Raw genomic sequence first — 21,768 nt, 5'->3', positions numbered from 1 at the left:
TTTAATGTTCTATTTGCTTTAGCCTTGGCTGGACTAATGGATAAGTCATTACCTGTTGTTCACTATAAATATACTATGCTGCAAGTAACAGAAAAAAGAGATGAAGCACTTGAAGCACTTAAATACTGTTGAAAGGAGAGTGAAAATGACCAGTTAGAAATTGATCAGTTAAGCAAAAATAATGTCATGTGCTTCTAATGGGTAGAGAGTCCTCTATTTATCTGTTTTGTTCTTCTGTTCAGCACAGTGAAGGTACAGTCTTGAGTGGTGCCGCTCAGTGTAATCAATTTCAGATCATTTCTTTTAAAGGCTTTCTGAAAGCAAACCAAGTGGCTGGTCGATGCAATAGCTATATGTGCTGTATTGTCCAAAAGGATAATACGAGGATATGAAATTGTTTCCCATTTAACACATAAAGAGGAAATTTGGTCCATTAGGCCTGTACTCCATAATGGCATCTATAAATATTACTCTTAAATGGCAAATAATATAAGTTATTTGGCTTTATGAAATGTGCATTAAAGGTTGTGTGTGTGTGTGTGCGCGCGCCCATGCATGTGTATGTATGCACACTGTCAGTACTCACAGTTTCCCTTTGAAACCTTGGGTACCTGATCAATCCCATGATGCAAGCTGACAGTAGCTTCCTGTGTGTGATGGCAGCAGGATCAGCGGTGCAGTCATTAATGTGCACACTGACCCGTGAAGCGTCAGGGAGTGCAGCTATCGGCCTGTGATTACTTCCTGCCCTGTGCCAGGCCTGCATTACAGACCAACACACACACACACACGCATGCACACACACACACGCACGCACACGTACACACACACGCACGCGTACACACACACACACGTACACACACACATACACACACACGCACACACATGTACACACACACACACACGCACGCACACGTACACACACACGCACGCGTACACACACACGCACGCGTACACACACACACACGCATGCTCACTCACGTACACACACACACGCACGCGTACACACACACATGCACGTACACACACACACGCACATACACACACACACGCACGCGCATGTACACACACGCACACACAAACATACACATATACATACACGCGTCCACGTACACAGACGCACAGACACACAAGCATACACATTTGCATGCACATGCACAGACACACACACACACACACAAACATACACATATACATGGACACGTGTACATGCAGTGATGCACAGACACACACACACACATGCAAACATACTCTTATACATGCCACATGCACAGACACACACACACACAAACATACACGTATGCATGCACGCGTGCGCTCGCACACACATACAGGCACACACACAGGCACGTAATCACACACGCATGCACACAAACGCACGCAGACACACATACGCAGACACAAATACATGAAAAATATTATTATTTGCCACTGCTCCAACGTTAATGCTCAAAGAATAGTCAAAACAACCCAATTTTGATTAGTTCCAGCTTGAAGCACAGAATGTGTTTGTATGTGCTTGTGTAGTTCTGTTATTCTTGTTCTGAAATTTCTGAATAATGTAGTCAAATTGTTAGTTTTAAATTCAATTTTATTGCATTTAGTACACAAAAGACATTTATAATGCACAATAAATGGAATTACCTTTTTTTTTTATCAAAACAGACATTTGTGGAAAAAAGTGCTTACAGGCTATTTTCAGTCTCAATAAATACAGGAACGTTGAGGCCTGGTCTCCCCTCGTAAACACAGGATCATATTTCCCACTCCACAGCCAAGACACAATGATACAGTTTCACACAACTCGGTTCCTCTGGCACACAGACTGCCATAAACATCTATATACATCCCCACTCCACCGTCGTTGTACCACTTTCCCCACTGGGGATGAAGCATACAGGAAAGACACTTCAGGGAACTACCGATTCAAAATCCCACCAAGACATAAATTAACAAGAGCCATTGTGATGTGATAAAATAATGCCTTACATGTAACAGTACATGCAATGGGGTTTCAATCAATTTTTACAAGGTGAGAAGGAAGGCTTTATTTTATATTGAGTTCAGTCTCTCTCTCTTTCCGTATCTCTCTCTCTCTCTTTGTGACTGAGCATGTTCATGGAGTTTCTCACTGTCATTGCGCAGATCTCTCTGAGATGGGATCTCTGTACTCCCAAATTCATCCCAAATCAAAAGTAACATATGTTTAATATTAATAAATATAATAGTTTAATGACTCATTTGACTACATGTTAAAATATGAGCCAAGTATTAAATATATATAAATTATTGCTAATTTCATATTTCACTTTTCACAAGTATCTGTTACTGTAAAATTATAATTCACTGCATAATAAATTCATAATGTAATGCTTTAATGTTTTAATTTAAATAAAAATTAAGCACTTCATATATTTTAATAAATGACTCATATTTTCACACATAAAATAGATAATCCTTGTGATTTCATATTTATGTAAACATATATTACTTTTCATAATTGTTCTGTGCTTCATGCTAGTATGGAGTCCATTGCTGTTAATTCAAAGATGCAAACAAATAGAATGTGTTTTTGAATAATTTAATAAATAAGGCACTCAAAATGTCCTAGTTTGAAAGCATCACAACAATGTAAAGAACTTCTGCAGTTTGTAAAGATTGGTCAATCCTCAGCAAGCAGCAGCCTAATGCCCACACTGACCATTTAAACATCAATGCTTAACTTGCATTTCGGTTGGGTTCTCCCATTAATGAATACATGATATTGAGAAGATTCACTCCTAGTTCTCAGAAACAATAATTTTCTTCACTGATGAGTCCATCCATCAAATAATGGGCCACATCTGTTAGCTAGAGATTTTGCTGATAATTTCACAGTAAATGCATTTAGATCATATTTACTGTGGTTCCCGTTTTTGCTGCTTTTTCGACCTTGTAAATATAAACACTGTCGACCATATTCTCATGATTGAAATATATAGCTAAATTAAAATGATGAGAGGTAAATATTCTCAGAGATGAAATTGCTGCCCCTGTTCTGCCATTTTTCTGTAAATTGTTCACTGCAAGCTTGCTCCGTCTGGTCATTGTTTTATTTTAACATTAAACAATTACAAGCAATCTCCGCATTGAGACTTGACATTAAATCTGATTTACTTTAAATTCTGTTAAGTGTGAATTGCACTCTGTTTGCACAAGTGCGTGCACAGACACATGTAAAAACACGCACAGATACACAACATTTCATTTCAGACACTTAAGAGCTTTGTGTAATGATAACGGGCGGTTAATTAGCATTTTCTATGATGTCCAGCGAGTAAAACACCTTGTTTTCCATTACAGTTTTTTTTTTTTTTTTTTTTTTTTTACAATAGAATAAAATCAAAGGAGCAAAATTTAAATTTTCATAGATATCATGACTAGACACAGGACATCTTCCTACTAAGAACAATAAAATAAACAAATTGACTTGGAGACAGTTCAGAAGATACGTGTAATGTTATTGACCAGGTTTGCATTTAGCCTTGTTGATGAAATGTACCATAAGTGAAAAACCAACAAAAGTAAATTGACAAATATTTGCCATTGAAATATTTATTCACATTATCTGTAAGTTGGCTTCATTTGGTTGTGATGAAGTGATACACTGGAAGGTAGACATCTTAGCACAAAAGGTGATGAGTTTCTAGACCAAGATTTATAATTTTCTGCAACATTAGCATGTGATGCATTCATACAATCTGTAGTTAGGTCTTCCTATTCTATTCTTTTTTTCTGGTCATGGCTCCACAAACCCTGGGGTTAATTTTCTTTGGATTTTATTGTATTTTTTGACCAACAAATCCATTTCATAATATGCATGCTAAATATTTCATTTAAATTTTTTTATTTTAGTGATCTTTGCAGTCACTTGTCATTTGCTTTGATTACCACAGGAACCTCAAATTATTTAACTTGCTAATTAGATTTGTTTCCCTCTGATGGAAACTGATTGCAAGAAGAAAACAGCTGACAGGAAGTAGAAAAGACTGGGTCCCTAGTACCTTGAAATATGAAAATTAACTTTTAAGCAAAATGCAGAAGTAATTAAAAATCCAGTGCTGTTCTGTAGGTACCAGGGATTGCAGAGTGTCCCGATCTTTCAAATCATAGGTCTGGATTTGCCACCAGATTGAATCTATTTATAGATACAGAAAATGCCAAATAGATTTCATTTGAACAGAAAACAGATGATAAATGTGCCCTCTGTTCCCACATTTACCTGCCTACAAATAGAAAATTTCAATACCTTCAACAAACTGTCATCGGACCAAACAACATTTCCTTTCCAGTGCAGAAAAAAAATATTGGGACTTATTAATGATAAGTATGTGCAGCATCAGTGATGGCTCCAGCTTTGTGAGTGAGCGAAGGACAGAGGTGTCCTGTGGTGGGGGAACGTGAGCTTACATTGGCAATGCACTATATTATACATAAACAAGAAAGCCTGTGTTCTGTCCATACTGTGTTTATTTCCAGGTGAATTTTTGTCCCATTGATGTCTAAGGCAACATTTAATGTAATCTGATACTCAACATTTCTCTAACAATGTTGTCACACTCAAAAACGAGTTCCATCAAAAAGCATTTTGTTCCAGAGAAAGAGAGGGGCATTTTCTTACCTGTGTCCAACGCTGAGCCAAACTGAGCCTTGTGTCATCACAATTCTTTCTTCTCTTCATTTGTTAGAATACTGACAGCTCACTTGAAACGGTGATCTTCACTGTCAGTGGGTGTGTCCCCTCTCTCCTCACCAGAGTCAGAGGAGGATAGAGCACAAGATGCTGAAAAGAATCCCAGATTGAGCGTGCACAGCAAGAGAAAGGTGATTATCAGCGTGGATGCGTAGACTCCTTGGCCTTGTTTAACAAGTCCCAATTTCACCAGTGGCATTTCTTCCAAAGTGAAACCAAAGGCAGACGTGGTGTGTGAATTCCTCCAGTCTGCCCAAATGTGGGAAGAAGAGGTCCTGTCCTGCTAAGCTTGAGTGCAGAGGAGAGCCCTGGTGTGTGTGGGGAATACCCAGTGCGTGGGGCCAGCCAGAGGTGGGGAACGTCTTTCCTGTCCATCACTGAGCCAGAGATGCCCTCCGTTTCCTGGGGTCAGGGCTGGATTGGGAAGGGAAGTTGGTACCCAGGGGTCAGGGGTAGGGGTGGACTGGGGGAGGGTACATCCTGGGTGGTGCTAGCGGCTGAGGGGCAGCTGGGGCAAAGCCATAGCCTGGTGGGGGAGGGTCTGTGCTGTCAGCACGGAGAAGGGGTGACCTGCAGGAGCACAAACACACGTGTCAGATCAGGATGCCACCAGGGACACTCAGACAGCTATGTCACTGTTGTCCCAAACATCATCTCTGAAAACCTCTGGCCTGCAGCCCGGGCAAGAAGACAGAGCTGATTTTTACAGCCACTCTCTCATACCATGACAGCAGTGAAAAAGCGGTAGAGGACAAGCAGTGGCAGATCAACAAAATTTAGTAACAAAGGGGTTGCAGCGACTTTTGGCGGGGAGGAGTGGGTGTGGATTTTTAATTCCCAAAAGAAAAATCACCTTGACTCAATGTAAATTAGTGAATTAATAAAGGACACACACAACACAAGCATCACTATAAGATGTACCATAAATATGATATCAAGAGTTACCTTTAATATGATGTCATATGTCACATACAGAATCATATATATGGGCCATCCATATAGCCCTTCATCACTGATAAAACAAACATCAAAAAGCAACAGCATCCAACATGGCTGGCTCTATATGAAAAGGAATAATGCAATGCACTGGACATTTCATGGGTGTAACTTTACTTTGAATTCTAAGGGGGGAAGTGCTACAGATTACTAATCGGTGAAAATGCTGGCTGAAATCATGGAGCAGTCACTGCAAAGTTGTTGAAAATCAAGAAAAACTAAAAAAAGGTGGAAGAAATCATAGTTTAAAAAAAGATTAAATCACCTGCGCAGCAGTGGTAAACGATTGCAATGACGTGTGCTACTGTAGTAACAAGTTTTAAAAAATTAAATAAAATTGACAGGCAATTACGGTTGCTGCTAGGAACAGGCCACAAGTTAAACACATAGACAGGCTGCAGCAATTAAATTGCTTAATTTGGTCCGTTATATTAACTGAACGTCGTCAAAAATAGAGCATGCTAAAATCGCACCACTAAAATAAAACACGGTTACCGTGTGTCCATTATTATTTCTTTAAAGTTTTGTTTTGGTACAATATGTTGTATATTGCAAGGTTTGAGTCTTTGATGAGCGCCTGTTGTCACTGATGGGGGAAGGAGCACTGGGCGTCAACACTGTTGACAGGGGCTGTCAAACGTCTGATTGAAACAACTGATAAAGACGAGAATCTCGACCCCAGCGCATTCCAGTGATGAACGCACCAGTTCCAGTGCAGCTGCAATAGAGCCAGGGTGTTTTAAATCATCAGAACACCGGTGCATTCATCACCTTTGTAGTTTCAGCTAACAAGTTAAGGAATAAGCTAGCTGTCTAAGTTTACATTCACAGGCTAAATGGAATTCAATCCATAATGAATTCATTGAATGCTTGAATTCGCATGGAATGAGGGAGAGCAACTGCACAGAGGACTTGTGCAGTGGCATGTCTACATTACAATATTTTTGCAATATTTTCTTGCCTATTTTAGCCACATAGTGCTGAATGAAATTTTTGTATTATTTTTTTTAGGGACCGGGAAGGTGGGGTTGGCATTTGGGGCGGCAGCTGCCAACCCCGGGCCACCCCGTAGATCCGCCCCTAAAGACAAGGAACGGAGCGCGTGGACGAACAGGAAGGGGCCACGGCGGTGCCCGGCAGACGCTTACTCTCGATGTATCCGTGCAGCGCCACCATGCGCGCTCTCTCAGGGCTGCCAAAGGGAGAGTAATGCAGGTCGTCCGGCAGGGAGGGGGGCATCCGAGACTGAGGGTGGCCCTGGGGGGGTCCGCTGTGCTGGGGGGTGTGCTTTTTGTGTCTTGCTCTGCAGTTTTGAAACCAGACCTATGAAAATGCAATGTTACCAGCAGGTATGTGACCACCAGACAACCAGCTTTTTCCATTGACTTCCTGGACATACTCCGTGCGAATGAGCACTAGGGATTCCACGCACCTGTATCACCCGCCTGCTCAGGCCCGTCATGTCCGCCAGCTTCTGCAGCGTCTGGGCGTCGGGGTTGTTGTCCTGTGCAAACTGCGCCTGCATCACCTGCACACATCCCTGACTCAGTCAGCTACTTCCACCCATCCGTCCTCCCCATCAGGTGACCAGGTTCAGACTCCTCCCCCATAACCTCTGTGCCACACCCACACGTCTGTGCTGTGCTATAGAAGGCGGGTTTACCTGCAGCTGCTCGGCAGTGAAGGAGGTGCGCGCTCTTTTGGCTGGTTTGGGCTGGCTGTCCTGCTCCGAAGGAACCGCACCCTCCAGAGTGATCCCACTTCCTGAGACCAGGAAGGAAGGAGGAAAAGAAAGAGATGACCTGCTGGTCACCCGCCACCGTCTTATGTGTTAGTCTAACGCGATGACCCTCAGACCAGAAGCTGAACTGTAGGCAGAGCCAGCTCTAGGATTTTGGCGGCCCTAAGAGTTAACTTAGTAATAGTGGTTCACAATTAAAATATCTTTAAAAACAAACGCCATTTAAAACCTTAAGTGTGTGGCCCATGGATGGTTGTGGCCCTCAATGACTGCACAGAGCATTTATGCCAGCAGCCAGCTCTGCCTGTGGGTGAACTCACCGGTCTCTGCGGCCCGTTTGAGGTTCTCCACCATGGTGTCATAGTGGATCCTGCAGAGCACTTTCTCCTCTACCAAGCCAAACTCCTCGCCAGTAGAGAGCTGCCTCTTGCAGGAGAAGCAGGCGAAGCAGGCCAGGTGGTAGGCGTTGCCTCTTGCCCGCCTCACCCAGTCGCTGGCGTAGATCTGTCGTCCGCAGCGGGCACACTTTGTCCCAAACCTACTGTGAGAAAGAGAGGGTCTGGGACATCAACACTCTGCTGCAAACTGATATCACTCAGCAGTCTGGGTGAGAAGGACATTCAGCAGAACTGTTGGAAAGGAACCCTGAAACCAAACCACCAAACCCTGAGTCTGTGATGCTTAGATCTGAAGAGAGTGAGAGGGGGTTCAAGTAACAGGTGAAAAGGTTCCGCTACCCCCAGTAATTCATATTGTCAAAACAGTAATAATATTTCAAAACTAGTTTATTCTCCTCCCTTGCCATTCCTCCTTCAAATCAATTTAAGAACTTCATCAAGTTAATGGTGAAATGTTTTTTAAATTGTACTTCGCTTTCATGTTTTGAAATTCTTCAGATCTGTTCTCCTGGGGGAAGCAGCAGCACTGAAGCAATTCACGTAAGATAACCTTGGAATGTCTCCTTCTGCCAGCGGAGCTTTAAATGCAAACAAACCAACACCTGCAATTTCCTGACTGACGTGCGAACGTCTGACAGACAGTCCCTTGTTGAAGCAGTGGACTTTCGTGGAGGCAATGGAAGACTGAGAGCAATCTCGAGCACATCACCTGAGCCCAGCTGCAGCTGACAGCCGCGATGAAGTCACGTTTTAAACACAAACCACCTGCAAGGACATTTCCTTTCATGTGACCTCTCACTGAAAAGCACTTAATGACCATTCCCATGAATATTCATGTGCATACCGAATTCACAAGTTGAAAGGAGGAAGAATTATTACGTTATGAAACGAGACACTTCTGCGGAAATTCTTGGCGTGGAGTTCCTGAGAAGTTTATGCCAAGAAAAACTTTCCTTTTGACGTTGACATTCACTTTTTTTTTTTTTTTACCGCTGAGGTCCTGAATATTTGATTAATTTTACATTTTGTGGCATTTTCATTTCAGATTAATGAAACCTCTCCACTGAGAAGTACAAGTGACAAGCTAACACATATGTTTCCAGTGGTGTAACATATTTATGAGCTGAATACTTCCTATATGCCCAGTTCGGGCTGTGATTAGGGATAGGTGGCAGAACAGGAGTGGCCCAGCCCAGGTCTGAAGGCCAGTATGGACTGAGTGGAAGGCTACCCATAATCCACTGGCAAGAGTTAGAGGGAGGTGAATAGAATCTCTGCTACTATAGCTCTACCCTCCACCCCCATCTCCTTTGCACAGAAAGAGCTTCTATAAACAGTGTAATATAAACACTATCCCAAAGGGGGGAAGGGGGTGCATGGGGGGATGGGGCAATCAGAGAGGGAAGACTGATTTGGCAGTATCCCATGTGAGCATGGGCCCCGAGGTCTAAGCTGCAGTGAAGCAGAGAAGAGGAGCCCATGTCAGAGTCACTGCACGCGTAGGAACCTCGTCGTTCATGTCCGTCTCCCCACAAACCCAGACAGACTGCGGCCCCTGTCTGTGATTTCCAAACACATTTCTGTCCACTGATTCTATCTGCATGTCCACCCTTTCACCTGAGGGCTGCTTCTGCCCTTGTGCATTCCCCCCTGTCTGCTCTCACTTCGGACCGGTACGACACACAGCAACACGCACTGCTGCGCTGACATGCGTTTGGTTGAAGGCCGAGCCCACATAGGCCTCTCCGAAATCGCGTTTAAGATTCTCAGTTCAGATTACTAATAGTACACACACAACATCAGTCAAAACTGAGACTTAAGTGACTAAGTAAGGACTTTCAGCGGCCTGGTTCAAAACCAGTGCTGCTGGATGTTGTACAGAGGAAGGCATTAAGTAGCGTGTCTGATAGCACTTCTGCACTAAAACCTGATATTTATTCTGGATTCATTTCTATCCACCCATCAGTAACTGACTTTGTGGGTGGGGTATCCTACTAAAAAAGAGCCTGCCTTCAGTGATTCTCCAGTTCCACCGCAATTTGCTTTCAGTAGAAAATAATGACTTGAGGGGGTGCATGTTTTGTGGATTCATTCTGATATCCTCAGGGAATTATTTAATCTTGTGTAAAATCCCCACCATCTCCAGAAAACACTGTTTCATCACTTGTATGTTCTGTTAACACATTCACCATGGGCATAATTACTACTTTAATATTCACACATGCTATGCTACACATGCTATAATTAAATAGAATATGAGAATATTATATTGTTATATTATAAACCTTACAGATTACACTGTCGGTTGTTGAAAAATTTGTAAAATGTAAATATACAATTTCTAAAATAGAATCATATATTTTCTCCCTTTTGCATTAACAGTGAAGCTGCATGGGGAAAGCAGTGCTGCAAGAGTCTATTTTCCAATGACCACGGTCTAAGCACTCTTGAAAACACTTTATTTTATCGCTCTCTCTGAATACAGTGTACATGACAGTACCACCAAGGTTAACTGCTTCCATAAATTACAGAAAGCAATGTATCGGTGCTGCCGTTCCTGACGACTGAGTGAGCAGTTGAATTGCTCTTTCACGGTGACCCTGCAGCTTCCCTGACTGATGTTAACAGAACAGAAATAGTGCATTCATCCAAAACAATGCATATGGAATTCACACAATATGTGTACATACGCATAATGAAAACGACACCAGAGACTTAAGCCTCCTCAATACCTATATGAGGTTATAAAGAGCAGGTAATTTTATTCTATCTTGTCTAAGAATTTTCAGCCATGGGGTTTTGCGCCTGTGATTAGATATATCACAAATCCCAGGCTGTGGTAGTCTATGACCTCATTTCTGGTACTTGACATTGTGAAACTCACATCCACCCTGGAGAGCCTCATAGAAATCTGTGACTAGAAACCTGCACAACGTACACGTACACCTGGCGAGCTTCGGTACTCCATGGCAGGATACGACAATCAAGTGGCTCCATTATGCTGCCCATGAAATACGCGCAGCAGCATGCGTCTCCATCTCTGTGTCAGCAGGTACCCGCGATATGCTGTTTTAGCCACTTCCCACGTGAGCCATACCGTACAGCCATATAACCGGAGAGTATGGGGTGGATTTTTTTATAGTCATATAACCGGAGAGTATGCGGTACAGTAGTTTATAGCCATATAACTGGAGAGTATGCGGTACAGTGGTTTATAGCCATATAACTGGAGAGTATGCGGTACAGTAGTTTATAGCCATATAACTGGAGAGTATGCGGTACAGTGGTTTATAGTCATATAACTGGAGAGTATGCGGTACAGTGGTTTATAGTCATATAACTGGAGAGTATGCGGTACAGTAGTTTATAGCCATATAACTGGAGAGTATGCGGTACAGTGGTTTGTAATCATATAACCGGAGAGTATGCGGTACAGCGGTTTATAGCCATATAACTGGAGAGTATGCAGTACAGTGGTTTATAGTCATATAACCGGAGAGTATGCAGTACAGTGGTTTATCGCCATATAACTGGAGAGTATGCAGTACGGTGGTTTATAGTCATATAACTGGAGAGTATGCAGTACAGTGGTTTATAGTCATATAACCGGAGAGTATGCAGTACAGTGCCTACTCCATGCCCTGCATCCCCTGCACATGCTGAACCGTTTTTTATTTCCTGTGATTCTGTCATTAGGAGGGCAGTCAGTATAGGCAGGTGAGAGACTGGTACAAATCAGACAGCATCTTTCAAAAGATATCCTTTTGAGCCGAAGTAAAGAGCAGTTTCGATCTGGTCGGCACGCTTAAAGCAAGCACTCGCAATTAGCAACACTATTCATACTTTTTATTATTCTTATTTACCTTTACTGGTTTGGGCAGCATGCAGAAAAACATGTTTCAGCCTGTGCCTCTCCTTCAGGAGTTATACTAAACTTGTCCATGTTCTGACTCCAGTAAAACCACAGATTGCTATGGCTGACCGTAAGCACTAGGGCTGTAATACACTGTACCTATTCTACAGTGCAGCTATATCCCCCCAGCTGCGTGTACGCCGACAAAAACCACACATTGTAACATTCATAGTCACCAACACACCATGTCCTGCACAACTTAAACCTTCCTTAACCATATATGCAGTATTAATGTTAAATGTATCCCACATCACTCATAACATGAGAACAAACAACTTTACACAGTGGAAATACATTTAAAATGGTTGACCTGCTTGCAGTAAAACCAAGCTCACATGAGTCAAAACGTCAGTTGTTTGCAAGTGTGTGTTTTTGTCTTGGCAGTGTGTGTGTGTGTGTGTGTACGTGTACACATTTGTTTGTGTGTATATGCGTGTATACTGTATATGTTTGTGTATATGTGTGCACTAATACGCATACTATCCAAGATGTACAATGTTCTACAGTGTGACTGAACACATATTCAATTTGTGCTGACAGTGATGCTGATTTCTGCTTCTGATTTATGGAGATTATAATCCTCAAACTAGCACCTTGTATCTGGTTATGACTTGCACCTTCTTTTGAGTTCAGACTACTGAGGCAACACAGAGATACAGATCCACAGAGACCAATTATTTGGTGCACCTTTATCGCAGCACCAACATCCAGCACAGTTCTCCTCGTTCTCAATGATACACTCTCATAGCCAGGCTGCCTCCTATGTGTTCTCTTATAAATTCTCAAACATTACCCACACTGGCTTCAGGCTGTTCTCTCCATGCATTTGAACCCAACTGCTAGGCTCTTTTGCAAGCTTGGAACTTTTAAATATTCTAGTCTCGTCTAATAAAATATATGAGGGAGTCAATAACAGCTTTGCCTTGGTCAAAATAGACAAAACAAAAGAAAAATTAAATAAAAAATTAAATAAAAAGAGCCACGCAAATATACATGATTGTGTATCAGCTGAGAACATCTTTTTCCAAATGTGATGGTCACAGCAACCGGAAGAATTATTTATACACATGGAAAGTTTGAATGACTATTTTTATACAGGTATCTTCAATATACTATTTGAAATTATGTTTATTGGTTTATGCATGATCCTTAACAGCGCATTGTGCTATAGAAGATCAGGCATATTTCTATTGTCTATGTATTTTAAGGAAGAAAGTCCACATTCTAATAACTGGACTATGTAGGGACATTGAAAAAAAAAAAATTAATTCAAGGAAATTAATATTTTTTAACCAAGAAAATATTACTGTGGTGACCCTTAAAACAACCATAACAAGACTACCACAACTATAACTTTCATTGAACAAAAAACTCTTGTAATAAAATTAAAAGGTGACTTCTCATCCATATCGGTCTCAGAGATAACATGGCTGGTGAATTGGAGTGGTCGGATATTTTTCACCAAAGCCTGGTGAAAAATGTTGTCTGTGCAGCAATATTATGTTCATTTCCATTTTTATATTTTCAATCAAGTTTATGTTTTCATTTTTATGCCGTTGCTTCAGTACTATTACAATGCATACAGTGCCTTTATCCACACTGGTTCCACACATATATTCTCAGGACTTTCATTGCATTAGCAAGTGCATTTACATTTTGAACTCGATTCTGAGGGATTCTGTACATTAAAGCAAGCGTTTCATGTTCTGCACAACATGATAGGTTTAGTGGCAGCTTAATTAAATGGACGAGAATACAGTGTTTTCAGTTGCAACACCACTTGTTCAAACTTAATATTTGAAGTTATGTGCAAATCAAATTATAATTCAACTACATGGAGGGCTCCATCTTTATCCAAACTGTTCAACAATATGAGAATGCTTCACAATGTGGCTGATTTACACTTTCAGCTGTCACTTGCTCAGGCATTTGGCTTTGATAAAACATCTTGTTAAGCATCACTTTGGATTATAAGTCTCAAGTGTACGATAACCCTCCAGAGCAGAGCTCCTAAGCAGAGTATCAACTTTAAAGGACCAGTCACTTCAGATTGACAAAGGGTAAAAGGGAAGGCTGAGCAATTTGTTTTTCAATTGAAAGTCTGTGAAGAGTGTTCTCCGAACTTGTAGAGTTGCGGAGAATCTACTTTGAGACCTCAGTGGATTGCCTATACAATTATATAATTCCAATGCATGATGTTTAGGCGTACTATGTTTATCTCAAAAATCGAAAGAATAATAGGACAAAAATTATACTTTAATGCGTTATGTTTACCTTGAATTGACTGCAATGCATTCCACCTTTTCGTGTGGTATTTAAAAAACGTATCAAATAGTGATATAGATTAAAATAACGTACCTGAATACTTCTTAACGCTCAATTAATCCATAGACTAATCAACAAAGGATGTCAAAATGACTTCAGTATCCTTAAAAATGGACGGAATCAAAACCAAACCAAGACCATCCTGCTAAACAAAAATGACAAAACCAAGAGCAGCTTCTGTAGAACCAAGAGCCATCAAAAAAGTAAAAATCCGCCCGTGGCGGTTAGTTTGTAATCTTCAATTAGGGGGAAAGTAAAAGTTTCGATTGAATTCCGGCCTTTTACAACTAAAAGAGAAACAGCTGTGCGCTTCCAATATTTTTTTCTCTGTGTGCTATTCAGTGAGGCTCACTCTAAATAATTACTTTTTTTTTTTTTTTTTACTATGTTTTAGGCAAACAAATACATAGACCTATACATTACAGGGCAGAGTAAGAAAATAATTTATAATGCGCAAAGTATAAGAAAATACTATAAAAATAAATATTTATAAATGATATCATCACAATATTACTATACAATATAAACATTCTCTTTTTATCTATGACAAATTGTGCTTACATTTCACATGTTAATCATTTAGTATATGATTTTTTTAGCCAGAGCGACTATTGCGACATTACAACAGTTAATTGAACATATGCAATCATATGCTACTATGTCTTAATGTATTGAAACTATTGTAATGGTCATTGAATTCAGCACCATCATACTCCTTATTATCATAAACCTACTCGTCACCACCATCACCAGCACCATTCTAAACCATGTATTATACACATATGTGTCACACATAGTTTATTAAACGTTGAATGGTGTTAAACGTTGAAAATATCCGCCAATAATCTAAACGGATGATAAATGTTATATTTTCGTGAAACCACGAATGAAAACAAATTGGCACCTTTAGATCGGTATCTTTAAATCTTTAAATCTACATTAAAGTAGCTACACACCAAAACAAATCGGTATCTTTAAATATGACGTATATTCTGTTGCAGATTCAGGTTCTGACAATACCTGCAGATTCAGGTTCTGACAATACCAGCCTGCTGCTACTGGATTGAGGTTTCGTGTTTTTGATTCGCCTGGACTGTTTTCAAAAGACCTGTTCTGCGTATCCTATGTTTTAAGATATTGTTTTATTTTAATTATCAGTGTGAAGATAAGAATTCTGAGTGGAAGAAGCCAAAAGAGTATCATAAAAGGAAACATGTATTTACAGTAGGATAATGTTCCATGGAACACAGCTATGTTTTGAAATTCTTTCTGAAAATCCCAGCTAGACAGACCGCATTTTACGTGAGGACACCATTCAGTAAGAAAATGGTTTGGATGTTGGATCTGGCAACCGTCTTTTTGATATTTTTAAAACAAAGTGCAAAACTTACCCTACCTGAAATAGTCCATTTTACAGAAGATCTCTTTGTTTTTGATGTAGCAGCTGCTGTGTTGACGCAACGACGTCCTGCACACTGAACACTCCAGACACCTCACGTGCCAGATTAAGTTGTTTACCTGAGAAGATATGAGGAGAAAGACTATCAAACCGGCCTACTTCAGGGTAGGATTCAAAGGTAGACACAACAACAACAACAATAATAATAATCATCATAATAATCATAATCATCAACGCGTTTTTGCCATTTGATATTACGCAAAAACTGTACAATATTATCTATCGTTTTTCATTATACTTTATCTACCCCTCAGCTTTTTTCATTCGAAAAAAAGGTATATTACTGCAAAAGCACTATTTTTGTGATTGAGACTTATTCGTCAGGGTACAGTACAGTACAGTACAGTCTTGTCGTAATGTTTTCCCAAACCTGTTATTTAATATAAGTTGAAAAATGATGAGAGGTTATGGAGAATTAGCCTAGGATTTTATCACGGCGCAAGTGTTTTTGTCCTGTATTGTTTTGTGACATTTAATGCAGTGCAATATTATATTATAATCTACAAATACTGTTCAAACTTTTGAACATTGTCCGAAATATTAACGCTTGAAGTAAACGTAAATTAGTACATAGTACGAATAGATCGAGTGCCTTCAATTTTTTACACGACGGTGAGGCCAACCGCTTTGAGATTTAAATTCAGTTTTTTTTTTCTTCTCAGAGAAAGAATTCACAAAGACATGCAAAGGTGAATAGATGTACGCCTTTTAGAAAATCTAATTATTCACAAAATATTCCGAAAACTCAGACAGTAATCACTGATTTAAAAAAGCTTATATATTAAGAACAACAATTAAATATTCCGAAATAAATATAAAAATTCGTTTTTATGTCATTTGTACGGATAACAACAACAACAACAATAATAATACTAATAATCATAATAATAATAATAATAATAATGATGGTGATGATGATGATTATTAGTATTATTGTTGTTGTTGTTGTTGTCGTTGCTGCTGCTGCTGCTGCTGCTGCTGCTGAGGTAGTAGTGCGTATCTATAGTTGAAGAGCTTGAGGTTGTTGTAATATTACTAATTATTGTATTCATTTTCATTAATCTTTCGCTTTACCAGTTCTGTTATTCATATTTAAATTTTTATTTTCTTGAGAAACCAGAGCTGGGACACATACTAACAGAAAGCACGCCACAAGGCCTACTAAATACATAGGCACACAGGCGTGCCAGGATTCGACGTTTATTTTGACCACGTGACGTTCGCGTAAAGATAAAATGAGGAGAATCATTTTTCATTCAAATGAATTCAAAACTATAACCTTGCAAAAAGTGTTAAATCTCTGGTTAGTAGTTTAAATACGCCATTACCTCACTTTCTCTGATGTAGGAACTATCTGTTCATTTGAACTTCGAATAGGATTAAAATCTTTTCGCATTTCATGTATTGCATGTCTACATGTTGCATTGCCAGATGTATTTTGTACTTCGGAATCTGCCTGCAGAATTCCTTAAAAGTGCTTAATTTGCCTTGGTAAGTCTAATTTAATCTAGTATTAGGAAGTCACACTGCTGAATTTTCACGGTGAGGACGTCTCACCTTAAATAATTAAGATAACAGACAGAAGGCTTCCGATCATTCAGGAATTAATTGTATCACAGGTGTAATTGACTACAGAATCGAGTAATATCGTGATTAGATATCTAAACACTATTCTCAATCAACAGGATATCGAATTAGATATAACCCCCTTCATGTTCATCAGCCAATGGCAACCATGTCATCTCAAAACAACGAATCCGCGTAGATGTGATTTTCAGATATTTCAAAGCCAGTGAGTTGCTGATTCAAATTCTAATTTTGAAAAAGATGATAGTACCCTTTATATCTGAGGCATTTAGCAGACGCTGTTATACGGAGGCAACTGCACACTCTACAGTCTTAAAATGCTATCAGTTCATACAGCTGAATTTCTGAAGAAAGTCAGATTAGGCCGATTACTTTGCTGGAGGGTGCAGTGGCTGTGCTTCACCTGGGAATCATAGCTATAACGCCGATTCCCAAAGCCATATACACTACTGAAACTGAACATCTGATACAGTGGCAGAATGCTATTCCTGTAACATTCGCAGTGGTGTTTTTGTGTTTTTCGTCTTCCAAGGAAGTCTCCCATACATAATAAGAAAACAACTTTTTAGTTCACACTACAGATTCACATTACAGTGTCGTCATATGTAATGTGTCGTCATATGTCCAATGTCAAAAATAAATGTACGCTAGAACATGCCATGCAACATTCAGACGACCGTCACCCTTCAAACAGTTTTCGTCCTTTACTCACATTCAGGTCCTGATGGAACCCCTAAGGAAAAAGCCTTTCCGTAAAGCTTCCGTGCAATACTTGAGACCTACATCCTCCAGTACACACCCTGTTGTGTTTACATGAAAACGCGAGTATCCGAAACGACAGTCTGTGTCCAGTGTGAGAATGATTTAAAAACAGTTTATTCTGCCATCAATCGTAATTCTCTCTTCACCCTTATTCGACGTACACTACATGCTTAAAAATAAATTATTCGAAATATTATACCGTAGGCCTATTTGCTTCACGAATAGTCATTTTATTTTTGTTTTGTTTAATCTGTTAATATTTCACTCTTATTTAACAGAGCTCAATGGGAGAAGAACTCGCGGACAGAAATTTTAGAAAATAGCCTATGTGACTTAAACATACAATATGGATCATCCCTGTATGAATTTTGATTTACACCCATTTTAAATTATGCATACAGAGTTGTTACTGCTAACATCATAACTATAATAGTGTAGGCTTACAAGTAAATATATTTATTCTCAAAGGGTGGTTGCAAATGATTGACTTCATGACATGCAATGAAATGGTAACCTATGCATTTTATTTACGCGCGAGCCCGCATGTATATCTGTTTGTTTTTTACGATTTAATTTGATTATGTAATTAGGCCTATATTATTATTTAATGTTATGGTCTCAGACTGTCTAGTCTAAAGCATATCATTAGTTCACGTTGAGTACGAGATGTTTTATTCCCCAGAACGGAGATTAAAAATTCACTGTCATTGTCAAGTCAGTCACGCATTTTCTACGGTCTTTGTGCGATGCACTCACTCATACCTTGAGAAGGTATCTATCCAGAATCTCCAATCCGCAACTTGCGCACACGTTCTTCCCAGTGGACGGCACAGAGGACGAGGATGATGTAGGAGAGCATACAGACGGAGTTGACGGAGGACTCGGGGAAGAGCGTGCATCGTCCTTTTCCATATTCGACCTGTGAGATTCTCCATCGGAGTGAGACTGTATTGTGGAAGGTTTGTAAATGGCAAGAATTAAGAAACACTTAAGGCAGCTACGCACCAAACCATTTTAAATATGATGTTATTTCATCCAGATACGTTTTTCATCAACATATCAACTTGTTTGAAGCCATTTCCCCTGCATACAGTAAACTTCAAGCTTTGAGGTCGCAGATGTCCTTAGGTTTAACGATGCAAACTGGGAACACAGGATTTGCATGGCTTGAAAACGCTTTAAAACTGCGCAAATCAAAATCAAATGCAATTGCCTAACCAGGGCTATTTACCGATTACTTATGGTAATCTTCACAGTAGATTAGACTTGTGAAAAGAAATAAGTAGCAATATTGAGAAGCGCGTTTTAAACCATAAGGGAATATTCTGAGGCTTTATTTAGCATTAGCCTGATTTAATTTAATTGCAATTCAAATTTTAACAATATGAGCCAATTTACAACAATAAAAACACAGATTAAGCATTTTAGTGTGTTTTTAGTAATTAGTAATAAGTAAAAAAGAAAAAAATCTAAGTAAGGAAGGGATAAATGCAAAAATGAATCTAAAAGGAAAATTACAATGGTAAATAAAAATGCGTAACACAACATACATATATACATTTATGGTATGGTTTATTTTAGCGGATTTGTCTCAGAGTTGCTTGGCCTGGCTCTTCTGTGATTCGCTTAAAAATGTACTCACCATTATCTGCGCGTGTTTGGCTTCCAAACAGAGCGAAGCTCCTGGTGTACTCTGTGTTCCTGCAGAAATTACCTACAACAGATTTAATACCAGCAAAGTCAACTGACGGAGTTCTGTTGCACTAAACCTCCCCGTTGCACAGCAGCCTATATAAACTGTCCAAAACAATAAATAAGTATTTCCACTGTGTATTTAAAACCTCACAACAAAAGCTCTTTTTAATGAAGCGATTTCAATTTGGATTGATTTTTCCCTGCACTTAACCCGTGCCTCTTAAAGTAATCGTCTATCCCATGCAATCCAGGGCACTGAAAAAAATAAACTACCTGCAATTAGAAATAGCTTGAAATGCTCAGGATAAGAGGGACCCGAAGTGTCAATTTCAACTGTCAATCAGAAAAGGCATCGGGCCACCCAAAGAATTGCAAATTTGATTTTTAATGGCAGTAATTAAAATCGAATTTTTCCAAGCAGAATTGCCATTTGAAGAGGCTGGACTGCAAATCACACTATTCATAAAAAGCACAATTTCCAGAGCTCGCAGCTGATCAGTGCACACGAACGAGAGCGATTCTTAATGCATCACTTAAAGATAAAACGCAACACGTTCTTGGCGATTAAGACAGTATTCATGAGGACTTATAAGCGACGTAACAGTGCTTTTATATGTATTTCATAAGTTGATGTTATTTATTTTCATGTAGAATTCTTGAGAAAAATGACGCAAATGTGTTTTCTCTGACTTAACTACGTGTTTATTTTCACGACTGGTAGTTAACGGTACGCATTGGTCAAATATTTGTTACATAGCCTACTTCACCTTTCGAAAAATCTTTAAAGAAGCAAAAACATGATATGTACGGCGATTTGTACAGAATTAAATCAGGAGTTTGGCAACAACATTACCTGTTTCACTGGAATTCCTTCGGATAGAAATTTATTTCCCTCAGGTAGAGGGGCCAAAACTTCATTTTTCCAATACATGAAAAAAGACCTCGAAAATGCAACAGTCCAGGAAAGACCGAAGTTAGTAGCCCAGCTGTCTTCAGGTTCTGTATAGTGCCACACTAATTTAACGTTCATGCAGAACGATAAGCGACAGTTGTATCCTCTGTGTTATGGATCTTCTCGTGCATCTGGATATCTTTTAAACTTGATTAGAATGCAGACCACATTTTCGTCTCCAGAATATGCAGTGGTAACTTGCAGACACACTTTCTTTAACAAGGGAAGGCTAAGCGCAATCGCCGAGGTTCGAGTGGGTTGGGTAGCAGGCGGCCAAATGGGGGTTGTTGTTCAGAGCGCCTTATTTAGAACAGTTTGTAAAATTCTTCCTTCCACTTTTTTTCCCTTTTGGGATGGAATTGCTGACTGCAGGAAGTCAGTGGAGTTGAGGGGCTGGCAGGTCTGCTCTCAATCTCCTGGAGAGCGCGAGACCGTCAGTGCAGGGCACCCAACGTCTGTGCTTCTGAAGTGAAAGTTTAGCGCGCGCCCCTCGACGGATGGGGGAGGGTAAGTCCTGTCATAGGTGTAAGAGGGTATGGTTTATACTACGAACCTATAAATACAACAGAGAAACTTGAATATTTGTATACTTGTAATTACTGTTACTTGAATATTTTAAACCACAACACAACTGCTGCTTTTCTGGCAGGCTAATTAAAACCTAGAAGCTGCTCTCTTGCGCGTGATTATTTAAACATCAAAATTATTTAAATTAAACATTCAACTGATGACCTTATTTTAAGTCTGAGTATCAATTTGTTCATCTGCTTCTAATTAGGTAAAGGTAATACATTTAATTTTAAAATCCATTTTATGCGCAGCATGATCTTCACTATTGATAGGCTATTCTATCAAGCATGTGTATGGTATCGGCAATCATGACATTGAAAAGGTCAAATTCTCTAGAAGTTAATTTTCAGACAGAAAAATGCAATCTTTACTGAAGTACTGGTATGTGTTGCATAGACTATTAAAATACAAATCACAGGTGCTTGACACATTTATGATTTATTGGCGTACAAATTGTTTATCTAAAGCGTCTCTTCTTCACTGCTGAGATTTCCTCATAGAAAACTATAGTATTGAAGACCGTTTACCTAAGACGTTTATGTGACATTGGCCTTGTAATACATCTAGGCTATACAAAATAAATGTCATTTTGAAAAGTTCCCATACATAGTCCAATTGACAAGGGAAAATACCAGATC

At 39.6% G+C, this 21,768-nt stretch overlaps 1 protein-coding gene across 3 annotated transcripts; it reads right to left on the bottom strand.

Moving 5' to 3' along the window:
- Positions 1-1,570: 1,570 nt before the first annotated feature.
- Positions 1,571-21,012, bottom strand: lhx6a (LIM homeobox 6a). Of its 3 annotated transcripts, none has more exons than XM_064307123.1 (9): positions 20,462-21,012; positions 19,556-19,627; positions 18,676-18,858; positions 15,502-15,623; positions 7,790-8,010; positions 7,392-7,492; positions 7,161-7,256; positions 6,877-7,051; positions 1,571-5,302 (listed from the first exon to the last, which is right to left on the bottom strand). In XM_064307123.1, the coding sequence occupies exons 1-9, from the start codon at positions 20,636-20,638 to the stop codon at positions 5,223-5,225; spliced, it is 1,227 nt and encodes a 408-aa protein (XP_064163193.1). In that variant the 5' UTR covers positions 20,639-21,012; the 3' UTR covers positions 1,571-5,222. The 3 variants fall into 3 exon arrangements, with proteins under 3 accessions (XP_064163193.1, XP_064163196.1, XP_064163195.1); XM_064307126.1 differs by having other exon boundaries at positions 6,877-7,031; XM_064307125.1 differs by having other exon boundaries at positions 7,790-8,007.
- Positions 21,013-21,768: the final 756 nt, after the last annotated feature.

The sequence above is a fragment of the Anguilla rostrata genome, chromosome 14 (genome assembly GCF_018555375.3).
Source record: "Anguilla rostrata isolate EN2019 chromosome 14, ASM1855537v3, whole genome shotgun sequence".
NCBI lineage: Eukaryota > Metazoa > Chordata > Actinopteri > Anguilliformes > Anguillidae > Anguilla > Anguilla rostrata.
The sequence above is the reverse complement of the archived record's forward strand: the minus strand, read 5'-3'. Positions and strand labels throughout refer to the sequence as shown.

What these genes read in the sequence shown, in the direction of transcription:
- lhx6a (XM_064307123.1), bottom strand. Translation starts at nt 20,638, where the DNA reads ATGAACGTTAAATTAGTGTGGCACTATACAGAACCTGAAGACAGCTGG. An exon ending in TGAGCAGGCGGGTGATACAG is followed by an intron (nt 7,052 to 7,160) that starts GTGCGTGGAATC and finishes GCATTTTCATAG; the next exon opens with GTCTGGTTTCAAAACTGCAG. An exon ending in GCTGCACGGATACATCGAGA is followed by an intron (nt 5,303 to 6,876) that starts GTAAGCGTCTGC and finishes GTGCTCCTGCAG; the next exon opens with GTCACCCCTTCTCCGTGCTG.